The following is a 12221-nucleotide window of genomic DNA, read 5'->3' on the forward strand; positions in this document are numbered from 1 at the left end:
CTGACTCTTGATTTTGGCTCAGGTCATGATCTCAGGGTGGTGGGATCTTGCCCTGCATTGGGCTCTGCGCTCAGTGGGGAGTTTGCTTGAGATTCTCTCTCTCCCTCTGCCCCTCCCCCTACCTCTCTCTCTCAAGTAAATAAATAAATCATTTAAAAAAACCCCAAAACCATTTCTGAATCCCCCACCTCAAACCGCAGCTGTTGGCGAGGTGCTTTGTGACAAGAGAGGAAAGGTCCTCCTTCATCCAGACTTGGATTCTCACGTTGACTGTGTCCTTGCTGGCCAGGAGAGAGACCTGGGCAAGTAACTGATCTTCTCTGAGCCTCAGTGTTCCCTATATTCTATGGGGGATATCAGCACCTGCTGGAGGATGCTATGGAGATTGAATGAGAAAGTTTCCAGAAAAGCTCCTTGCTCGGGGATTGGTGCATATGGCATGTTCAGTGTAGGTCATTTTCCTTGTTGGCCCCTCGTCATGCAGAGTCCCCACCCTGCCTTCCTTGGCAGCTGTACCCCACTCGGTGGCCTAATACCACCCCAGTCCTTCCCCCCAGGGCTTGTTTTGCTTTGACTAAACGTCAAAGATCGTTGAATTCCATGGAGAAAACAGTTCCGTGAAGGGTCATAATTCTTCTGGTACCAGCTCTTGTCACTTTTCCAGGCTTAGAAAAAAAAGTGAGTCCGAGAAAAATGAGCCTTTTTTAATTTTTTTTTTAAAGGCGGGGCAGGAGGGGGTGTGGGGAGCAGAGGAGGAGGGAGGGCTAGAATCTCAAGCAGACTCCCTGCTGAACACGAAGCAGGGCTCCATCTCACCACCCTGAGATCATGACCTGACCTGAAATCAAGAGTCAGACGATTAGGTGACTGAGCCACCCAAGTTCCCTGAAAATGAGTGGTTTTTAACAAGAGTCATCACAGAATGGGGGTGAAAAGGCAGCGGTAAGGAAAATCTCTTCACGGGTCTGAGAAAGAGGCATGAGCAAATGTCAGGCACTGACATTTTGTTTCTTAAGCCACATGGACAGATCGTAAATGCAGTCAGTAGACAAGGATACTGACCAACCATCACTATGACAGCCATTCCCCCAGTCACTCAACCTTGAGCTTGGTTTGAGTCGGCCATCCTTGGGCTGTGAGAACACAGCTGTCTCTATGGCCGTGGGCCTGGAGTAGCCAGTCAGAAGGAAGCCTGGGGTTGTCTGCAGGCACCTGTGGCACCGCTGAGCCCACGGGCTGCTGAGAACTGTCCAGTTTCTGGGCATCTCCCTCCCCTCTTGAGCTCATGGGCCAGTGGGGCCAATAGGGACCCATGGTGCTGGGCTCCTTTCATGATTCCTGGGCTCCTCTGGAAGTATCCATGTGGAAGCCGTGAGGGAAATTAAAGAGAGAGTAGGAAAAAGGCATTTCCAGGCCAACACTGGGTGTTTTTTGTTTGTTTGTTTGTTTTTTAGGACTTTGGTCATTTTATGCAATGGACACTTGTTGGTGAGGCCGTGAATTCCTCCCTCCAGCTTCCTGCTAATTCCCACGTCTGGGAGCCAGGAGCTTGCCTGCTGTTCTGTTTCTTGAGGGTCAGAAGCACCCCTTGCCCTCCAGCTCTTCCCGGTCCTAACGCCACATTTCTCTCTGGGCAGGTTTAAGGATTACCGAGAGCCGCCGTGGGCCCCGAACCCGTATGAGTTTTCCAAACAGTACTGGGCCATTCTGTCTGCCCGTCTGGCTTTTGTCATCATCTTCCAGGTAAGCTGGTCGGATAAGGAGGAGAAGCCCAGCTGCGGGGGTAGAGACAGCCATGTCTCCTTGCCTGCCCCTCCGCTCCGTGTGTCCTTGGTGCCGTGACACCGGGGTCCCCGAAAGCGGAGGAGGCAGAGCGCTCTCAAGAGGACCTCCATTAACGCGTAAATTGGCAGAGAACAGAACGCAGAGTAAGGTTACAGGACAGATGTGGGGTAAGATGCAGGGTGGAGATAGATTCCCACTGAGACCTAAGACAAGAAAGGAAGCGAGAAAGGCAGTGGGGACCAGAGTCTCAACCCTGCAGCAGACAAACAGCCCCGCCTGGTCTCCGCAGCCCAAGAAGGGGCTCAAGTTCGGAACCGTTCTTCTTGCTCTCAGCTGGCTCCCTCCTTTGTTAGTGTGCTCTGGCCCCCGAGACACCTGGCGAGGAGGGCCCCAGAGCCATCCGGCCATGCCTCTGGATGAATAGCAAACTCGAGCCCCCCGATTGCTATCTCTGACAATAGCCGTAGCTCAGGTTGCACGGCTGAGAGCCGTGGGCACGCAGCCCCAGGTCCCACGCAGGGTCCTGCCGCCCTTCAAGCAGGAGCCCGGATCCTTTTCTCTTCCACTCCCTCTGGCTTTTGTATTCCCTGAAGGCAGATCTCCGGGGGGCTCTAAGATATCCCGCCCCAGCCCCGGCCCAGGAAGTAGAGAAGCCCATCGGCTAGTCTTTCACCTAAAGAAGACAGCCCTTCTTCCTCTGGGGAGATGGGGTGATGGATTTGAAAAGCTGCTCCCCCGTGCAGGCGTCCCCTGGCTTTCCCACAGGTGACATGCAACTCTCGTTAACTGCGTAAAAGTTGATTAAAAGAATGTGACTTGAAGCAGCTCTAGAGTATGGGAAGCCCCCAGGAGCCCCTGAAAGCCGCAGTTGGTCCCCTGGCCCTCGCCTGGGCCCTTAGGTGCGAGTGAGATTCAAGGTCAAGGTGGGAATAGGTTTGGAGCCTGGAAGACAGCTGTGCCCTAAAGATCTTGTCCTGGGTCCTATCGCTGTCCCTAGACCTCAGAGTGTGTGTGTGTGATCTGCGGGCAGAGAGTGCCACAACTGGGGGGTGAACTGGGCAGAGCATGGCTTGGGGAACTGGCGGGAACCAGGTTGTAAAGGAGCGGTCACATCTCGGGCCGAGCTGGCGCTGTTGTGACGTGGTCCCCGCTTCCATGGAAAACGCTGCCGGAAAGGGAGTCCTGTCCTACCTGCGCCGTGAGACAGGGACGGGGCTCAGCAGGTGGAAGAAGGAGGCCCAGTACGAGTGCGCACAGAGGCTTGGAATGGAGAAGGGGGCTCTGGAGGCAGGGTCCCTAGCCTGGCCCAGGAGACCAGCTTCGCGGGATGGAAGAGAGAGCAGGATCGGGTGAGGGTGAGGTGGGCTGAGGCCAGTACTGAGCACAGAAACCAGATGTCTGTCTCTGAGCTGGAGGACGGAGGGCCGGCTGGGAACAAGAGAGGAGCAGCCGGCTCAGGGAAGCCCTAGGGAGGCCAGCGGGCCCTGTGCCCACTTCCCAGGGAGCGCTGGAGCAGGGCGCTGGAGGCGGAGAGCCGGCCAGGAAGGACAGGATGGGGACAGCCCCACCCCATGTGAGCTGTTGACTGATTTCGTCCCAACAACCTGGGGGACAGGTACTCTCACTTCTCCACTTTCTACCTGGGGACACTGCAGGGCCCCTCGGCACGTTGGCTCAGAGCACCTGCTAGTAAGTAGCCAGGCCAGAAGGACACAGTGGTCCTGCTTCCAGGTCTGTGCTCGCCACAGCCCCCACCACGGCACCATTCCACCCGTCCCACTGCTGAGACCATTACTGACGGGGAGGGGTAGCCGGGGGCGCCCTGGTGTCCCTTGAGGCTGGGCCTCTCCTCTCAACCCCCCTCCCTGGCTTTTGGCAGAACCTCGTGATGTTCCTGAGTGTCCTCGTGGACTGGATGATCCCAGACATCCCCACGGACATTAGCGACCAGATCAAGAAAGAGAAGGGCTTGTTGGTGGACTTCTTCCTGAAAGAGGAGCATGAGAAACTCAAGCTGACGGACGAGCCGGCCCAGAGGAGCCTGGGAGGGGGACGTCGCAGCAGGAGCCGGGCACCCAGCTGGGCCCCCTCGGGCCAGAGCCAGCCGGGCAGCATCGCGTCCTCTGGTTCCCAGCACACAAACGTGTGAGCGAGCCAGCCCTGCTACGGGAGGGACGCCGCAGCCAGGGACCTCACAAAGCGCGGCTGTGCACCTGCGCGGGCGTGGTGGCCTGCACTTGCCAGGGTCTGGCCTGCTGGGGTCTCGGAACGGTGTGCGTGTGCAGAGAGGTCAGAGTGAGCGAGAGAGTGAGCACGGGCAGGAAGAGAAATGGGGCTACTTCTCGGAAACTTCAAGCTAAAGTTTCTTTTAGGTACTCTTTGTATCCTTTTAGGGACATGGTACCCTATTTTGAGTCACTTGGCGAAAGAATGGGTATCTTGACCCCAGAGCTCCCAAGGGGCATGAGCCTTCCCTGTGGAACCTTAGGTGCCCTCTCTCAGGTGGCCACAGGCTGGGAGAGAAGTGAACCCCCATCCTGAGGGATCCCTCACCCCTTCCCACAATCTCCTTGAGCAGATTACCCCTGAGTCACTTGCAGCCAGGACTGTCCCAGCCCCACTGGGTGCAAATTAAGTCGCAGGGCTGATTGCTGCGGCCACTGAACTGTGATGGTGAGTGGCAGAGGTCCAAACCCGAGCTTGTCCTCAGTGCGTGTCACGGGGAGCTTGTGGAACTAGCTTAGCCATCACTTCATGCAGGCTCAGATTTAAAGTAATAAAATAAATGGAAACATTCTTTATAAAGATATGTCTCCTTGTCTTTGGTCCTCTTTCTTTCTGTTGCTTCCTACCAGTATTTACTGAGCACCTACGACGTCCCAGATGCGGTTCTCAGATGAGAGATACGGTAGAGTCCAAGAAGGAAGATCTCGGCCTCATGGAGCTTCCTTTCTGTGGAGAGACAGACAGGACGCCGAGGAATGTGTAGGATTTCAGCCAGTAACAAGGGCTAAGGAGAGATACAAGGATGAGGGAGGTCAGGGGCCCAGGAGGGAAGGGGCTCACCATTTTACATAGCAATCGATGACAAACCCAAGATGCCCAAGATGGTTCAAAGGTTACACCTTTCCTCCCAGAGCCAGGGTTGGGGTGGGGGCTGAGATTTTCAAGACATCATTCATCATGGTCTTTCGCACACCTCAACCCCACCTGTGGTGCAGAAACCCGGGGCACGGTCTTGATCCTTGGGACTCGGCCCCCGTTCCTCCCGGGTCAGTCTGACTAGAGTCCAACTCAGTGTCCAGGTGGAAGCTTCGTGGCGGACTGCGCTCCAGAGGAGAAATGCATGTTCTCAGTTTTCAGCTCACCTGCTGATTCGAGGCCCCACGGGTACCAGGCTGGGCATCCTTGCAGCTCACCGAGGCTTCTGTTGCTCTCCCCCGCAGCCGTGTGCAGGATCCCACTGCCACAAGCTCTTGCTCCAGGAAGTGGTCCCTTCTTCTGTGGGGACACCAGGACACAGCTTTAGTGGGAGCCCAGACAAGGCTGTCCCACGCCATTCACGGACCGGTGGTCCTAGGGTACATTTTAACCACATCACGCCTTCGTGGTCATGCTCAGTATGTGAGCCTAGATGCAAACTCCAGTGTTAGCAAAACAAAACAGGGCATTGCCCTACAACATGCTTCTTCTAACTTGGGGAGAGGGGAGTGGCCCACAGGAGAGAAATTTCCCTGCAAGAGTGTTAATGACATGGAGATTCCGGGCCCATCAAAAGGAAGCTTTCCCCAGGGACGAGCCCTAACAGGGTCGGGGGGCTGGGGGTTGGTATTTCCCAGAAGCTGGAAGCCATGCGGGTCCACACTGAGGGTCAGAGGCCGCCTCCAGCACCCAGACACACACTGTACCCTGACTGTGGCAGGCTCACAACCCCACTTCTCCCCCTTCTTTTTTCAAGTAAACATTTTAATATATGATCACAGAGATGCCATCTGGACCCCAAGAGTCAAACAATCAGAAAACCAATGAAGAAGACAGTGAAATCACCCCACAGCCCCCCAGATTTAGAACCAGCATCAGCAACTGTGTTTCCCTCTAGTCTCATTCCCTCTCAAAGGCATGCACATTTTTAACTTATTTATTACTTATTTTTACTTATAAATCCGTCTTTATTGGCATGCAATACATATACACATAAGTTGTGGAAAGAACAGCATAGTGAGGAGGTGGGTATACAGCTAAATGGAAACAAAGATTTTTTGTTTGTGTTTTTTTTTTTTTCCCGAATCTTAGAACGCATGCATATTTTTAGTGACCATTCTGCAGTATATGCTATCTTGCTGTTTGTATGGGGTACTTGGGCTACATCCCTTGACACAATGTTTCCTGCCCTCAGGAGTTTGCAGTTCCTATGGGTGAGTCAGGAAGACATCATGAACCATGAAAGTAAACCACATAGTATGTTAGAAGATATGAAATACTATGACGAAAAAGAAAGTCCAGCCTGGTAGAGGAGATTAGTGGTGAGAGTAGGAGCTCCATTCTATTTCATTTGCATAATAGGCCTTTTGCTTGGTTTTTTCCCTGCCCTACTCTGTCCTGTTAAGGGGTTGGAGGTTGGGGATGGAAGCCTGAGGTAGCCAGAGCTCACACAGGAGGGGGAGGGACTGGGTCAGATGGCGCCTCCTGGGGAGAGGGAGGTGGAGAGGAAGGGAGATTTCACCTGCCCAGGTACAGGTTTCCACTTGGAAAGGTTTCCGAATTAGGAATTCTGTGATTTGTCCCACCCCGAAGCCCAGATCATCTCAGTAGCACCCCCACTACCGCACAACCACCAGACGTGTCCACCTAACACAGCAGCAACTGGGATTTAGGCAAAGTAAGAAGAACTTCCCCAAGGATCTGTTAAGTAGGGTAGAGAGACGGTAGGCGGGGTCCTAACTTAAATAATAAAACCTTCTCTGAGCTATGAGAGGTAATAATTAATTTTGACATTTCACTATAAAATGCAAAAAAAAAAATTGTGAACAAACATTGAAACACTGAAGAAAGGAAAAACTATCACTCCTTTTCCTACCCCCTTTCTCCAGAAATAATAACAGTTAATATTGGGGTTTGAGTTCATCTGTGTTCTCCTGCTGTATGTGTGGCCACCTACATTGGTCTGTAATAGCATCTATTTTGTTTAACCCTATGAGAAATATACACTCATCGAAGAATACTTAGAAAATACAGAAAAAGTAAAACATAAATAAAACAGAGGAAATCGTCTTTTTACCTCCAAGAGAAACAGCCATGAGCCCAAGGTGGAGGGCTTGGTGAGCAGCCTTATTCGCCACAGGGTTCATCAGTTTTTCCTTATTAAGAATAAAAAGACATGGAATCCATTTGATAGTTGATTTAAATGAATCTTAATGTCTCTTTCTTTGATGCACCCATTATAAAGAAAAGAGGTGGAATAAAAGGAACAGAGCAGCCCTGTCTGAAGCATTCCTGCTTGGCAAAATAAATGGTGCTAATCTCAGTGAAGACTCCTCCCTCCCTCCCTCCCAACATTTTTCAGCTTTACTGAAAGGTATAATCAAAGTGAAATTGACAAAAAATTTGTAAGATCTTTTAAGTGTACAACATAGTGATTTGATACATGTATACATTATAAGAGCACTCCTCCCTTTTTTTTTTTTTTGCTGTCTACAGGAGATTTTTTTTTTTTCAAATTTTTATTTAAATTTTAGTTAACAAACATGTAATATGGGTTTCAGGAGTAGAACTGAGCGATTCACCACTTACATACAACACCCAGTGCTCATCATAAGTGACCCCCTTAATGCCCATCCCCCATCTAGCCCCTCCCCTGCCCTCCAGGACCTTCAGTTTGTTCTCTGTCATTAAGAGTCTCTTGTGGTTTGTTTCCCCCCTACTGACATGTTCATCTGTTTTATTTCTTAAATTCCACATATGAGAGAAGTCATATGGTATTTGTCTCTCTCTGACCGATTTCACTGAGCACAATACATTCTAGCTCCATCCACATTGTTGCAAATGGCAAGATTTTGTTCTTTTTGATGGCTGAGTAATATTCCATTGTATATATACATATGCCACATCTTCTTTATCCATTCATCAGTTGATGGACATTTGGGCTCCTTCCATATTTGACTCTTGTTGCTAATGCTGCTGTAAACATTGGGATGCCTGTGGCCCTTTGAATCTGTATCCTGTGGGTAAATCCCTAGTAGTGGAATCGCTGGATCACAGGGTAACTCTATTTTCAACTTTGTAAGGCACCTCCATACTGATTTCCAGAGTGGCTGCCTTGGCACAGAAAATCATCATTAACTCCTCAAATGGCCGTTATTTTGCCATACCAGACTTTGCTTTTCTGCGAGATGAATGAAAGCCTCTAGGTTTGCTGAGCTGCCAGCACAAAGTTCTATGCTTGTAGAGAGATGAGCCTGTATTAAGAAAGATGGGAAGGAAACTTACCAGGTATTCTTCTGAGCGCCCATAAATTGTGGTAAAAGATTCCACCAGGCTATGGAAGGCATTTCTAGAAGAAAGGATAAGAATGAGTTGGGAAAACTCAGGGACCAGTCTTGGGTCCCATGGTTGCTTGAAATATGTAATCAAACAAGGTCTGGGGTTAAAAATAAATGAGGAAAATGCTTCTGTTTTTTCATACTGTCACTGTGTCCCCTGAGTTGGCCAGAGTATGCCTTTAGAAAAATGTTTTTTAACAATATGGTGTTAAAAGTTCCCTGTGGGACTTAGGCACTCACCATCCCCCCCAGCTGCTGATGATCACAGCTGGAAGCCCCTTTCAGAACCGCAGTAAGTGGCTGCCTGGACCAGGGCCACTCCTTGCTTGGAGGCTGCCTCTCATCTCTGCAGGGGCACAAACCTCACCTTGGCTCAATTCTGGATTCTTCCATGGCTTCATCAGCCCCAGAGCTCTATGTGCAATTGGCTGAAACTTACTGCAGCTCAGCTCTTCCCCCTACCCCATTCCACTCACCTCGTCCCCCAACCCTAACACCAGCGTCCCTCTGGAGCACACGTCCCAGTCAACCCTCTGCAGGCCAGGCATGAGCTCCCCATCCCAGAGTGGGCTTCCCGGACAGCCTTATCCAAGATACGACACACGGGGCATTTGCTTTTGTTGGAACGATGATTTGACCGGATTTACCTTTCTCATGTCACCATCCTTACCTTCCAAACGCTGTGGCTCTGGCAATGAATGGTACTATTCCAGGGTTTCCGAGAGGGGAAAGAAAAAAATAATCTCTGGAATAAGCCTGATTGGTATTCCTTTGAATGTATCTTTTCCCAATCCTGCTTGGTGTTTATAGGACTTTAAAATGTATACTTAGAATTCAAACATTACACTGGGCTATGTCTTGATGTGCGTTTCTTTTAGTTAGTGTGCCTGAAATGAGGCAATCACCTCCAGTCCTCATACTTACTTCTTTCTCAGGTCTGGAAGGTATTCTCCCAATGCAGGAAGGTAGTCAAGTATAGCCAACCCAACTGTTGTGATTACTTTAAGGAAATGCTGAAGCTGTGCGTCAGCTTTCCGGTTTTTTATCTTCATGTCCTCCATCCTTTTTCTTAGCACGTCTCTCCCTGTCCTGGTCCTCTATATTTCAGGAGTTTGCCCTTCTCGGAGTTCCAAGTTCCTTTTTTTTCTCTGCCCCCTCCCCTTGGAATCAATCCATCTGTAATCTCCAATAAATTATACGGGCAGCTTAGAAGTTCTCACTTGTAAGACCCTCGACATCTAATCTGGAAGAGAGGTGAAGATTTCTCCTATCCTCCCCCATAACCCTACTCTTCTGAACTTCCTGTGCTACTAATGACCTTATCTTTACCTGCTGTATGTATTTCCCAAGATAAGCTCCCTGCTAGTAAATGAAGAGGTTAGACTGGCAAGTGCTAACATCCATTCCTGCACAGACATGTACAGTTCTACAGGTTAACTACAGTCCCACAAACATGAAGAGTATGGTCAGTTTTACCTTCCACATCGCCATTCTAGTCATCTTTCACAATCCAGGCCTGGCCTTCTGTGTCTCCGATACCGTCACCCAGTTCAGCTCAGGGTGGAGATGCTGGGGTTTCTACTCTTACCCCAACCCACCGTGGCATCTGATCTGCTCGGCCACAGCAGAGGGAGCCAGAGAGCAGAACCCGCCCTTGGAGGCCTACCCCCAGTTCTGGAAGACAAAGCAGATGTTTCCTCAGAATGCAGCCTTGTTTGCACATCTGGCTAGCCTCCTGCTCCCCATCCCTGTTCTATAGAGCAGAGAATGGCAGGGCCCCCAGAACCAGACCCCTCCTGAACCAGGCTAGAAGACAGACGTCTCCTCAGGACTCCTGCCCAGATGCGGTGCAACCCGTTTACTCTTCTTCCCCTCCCATGGTGCATGTGACTTTATCTGCAGAAAGGAAGTGCAGGGCGAAAGCCAGATGGGAATTCAAAGAGACAGCTCTACGTATGAGTTCAGGAACCTTCATGTTTTATTGCCCTACCTTTGTCTCACCTCCTGTCTGTCTAACAGAGCAAGGAGCTGAGGACTGAGGCTTCCAAGCCAAGATGTCTTCCTCAATTAGGGGAATAAAGCCATAGACCCTAAGGGAAGGAGGCAGACTTTTGACATGGATCCCACATCATAACCTGCTCCTAGTTTTCTCCCTGCGTGATGGACTCTGGTTGGCTTGCATCTAATTCTTCAGAGAGTATGTGTCAACTTCTATCAAGAACCACATCTGCTTGGTCTGAGTGAGGCTGCTAGTTGAGAAACAGATGAAGGCCTGAAAGCAGGTCTCTTCGACCCTCTTCTATGGGGCCTCATTCCTACTCCACTCAGAAACTTTTCTCAGTATCAGCCTCAACAACTTCAAATTTAGTTTTCTTAGCAGCCAACCTCTGTCTTCACTGTCCTAACCCCACCTGTCTCTTCTGATTGTTCTGTCTTGTCAAAGGGCAAGGGGTTTTTTTTCTCTGTATTTGTCTTCTCAACAGTTCCCACCTCCTTCCAGAAAGCCCCCTGAAGCTCCTCTCCTGGTCAATGGGCAGCATATGTAGAAAGCTTTTCAGTATCATGATGTCAAAGCTAAGTAGTAGTATTAACACGGGCAGATCCTGGCTTTGTGGGGCCAGAAGCTTCTACAATTCTAGGAAGACTCTTTAAGAAAAAGTTACCCCAAATTATAAAATAAGATCAGATACAAAAGTAAATATTTAGCACCAAAAGTTCCGAATACAAATTTTAGGCTAAACCAGAAATGTCACGAAATCCATTAACAGTGAACAGACTCACTCATCTTTCTATCACAATACAGCTCCCTCCACATCTTTAGTCCTGAGCTCTTGGAAGGCTGTCCGTAACAGTGTTTTTCATTAGGAAAGAGAAAGGTAACTCATTCTTTCCCCTAGCCAAGTTGATCGACATTTGTGTTATATTTCTTTTCTGTGTGTTTGTTTTTGGCAGATCCCGCCGCAGGTTAATTTGTACAAAGAGCTCAGGAGGACGCCGGCTCCGGGCAGATGAAAGCCCAGGGGTCCCAGTAGTCCTTCCATCCTCACAGCAACAGGTAGAAGCCTCTACCCTGGAGCCTTTGTGGGGCCCTGAGCACCTTTGGGAGCTGGAGTCAGAGTCTCAGCTGCAGCCTTGACCTTGGTTCAAGCCTTGACATTGGATTCTGGCCGGCGGAGCCTGAGACCCTTGGTAATGTGGGCACAAGTACATTTCCCGAGCTTGTAGGCAAGTGATACAGGCCAGTCGATTGAGCCTGTGGTTGCTGCCCTTGGGATCTTGGGCTTGACTTCCTTGGGTTTGACGAGGGCCTTGAAAGCCTTAGCATGTGCGCACATGACCTTGGCCTTGCTGGCCTGCATCTTGTTCAGGCCCTTCTTGCTGTGCTTCTTGGCAGAGTGCGTGTTCCTCAGGAAATTGGAGTCCTCCCCGTTAAGAGATGCATATCTTTGTGATGGGCTTTCCTGATGCCATTTCTGTGCCATTTCGTGAGGTTGTGCGTGGTGTGGTTCTCAGACTTGGCCATGTCTGCCCCAAAGCCTGTGCCTCCCAAAGTACCTTGGACCATGCGTTTTATTTCTGATGGAAACTAGAAACATAGAAAGTCTCTTCCAGGATTGCTGTTGGGGATTGCATCTGACTGTTAAGATTATTGTCAAATTTGGGAAAGCTCCTCTCAAGTTTCTTTCATATATAAGCCTCAAGATATGAAAGAATTTTCCATACATTTCTGAAGTTGTTTTGCGCCCACTTTCCAAATATCCTGGGCTCCCATGGGAGGAGACTGCCTTAAAGGTACCTCTTCTCATTGGCTCCATTTTCATTGTCACTGGAACCGAAGCTAAGAGAATTTCAAGCCCAGGTGCAGACTCCAGCCTGTGTTTCTTCGACATCAGGGCA

General features: G+C 50.0%; 2 protein-coding genes across 2 annotated transcripts in view; one reads left to right on the forward strand and one right to left on the reverse strand.

The window, feature by feature from the left end:
- Positions 1-4572, forward strand: part of ANO2 (anoctamin 2) — a 338274-nt gene extending 333702 nt beyond the window's left edge. Inside the window, exons 24-25 of the mRNA XM_032349035.1 lie at positions 1638-1743; positions 3665-4572. Of these exons, the coding sequence (XP_032204926.1) occupies positions 1638-1743; positions 3665-3934 (376 nt within the window). The 3' untranslated portion in view covers positions 3935-4572. The remainder of the gene's footprint in view (positions 1-1637; positions 1744-3664) is intronic.
- Positions 4573-11467: 6895 nt separating this feature from the next.
- LOC116593616 (60S ribosomal protein L29-like) lies at positions 11468-11806 on the reverse strand. The gene has a single exon (XM_032347889.1). The coding sequence runs from the start codon at positions 11804-11806 to the stop codon at positions 11468-11470; it is 339 nt and encodes a 112-aa protein (XP_032203780.1).
- Between the last annotated feature and the right edge of the window lie 415 nt (positions 11807-12221).

The sequence above is a fragment of the Mustela erminea genome, chromosome 6 (assembly GCF_009829155.1).
Source record: "Mustela erminea isolate mMusErm1 chromosome 6, mMusErm1.Pri, whole genome shotgun sequence".
Taxonomy (NCBI): Eukaryota; Metazoa; Chordata; class Mammalia; order Carnivora; family Mustelidae; genus Mustela; species Mustela erminea.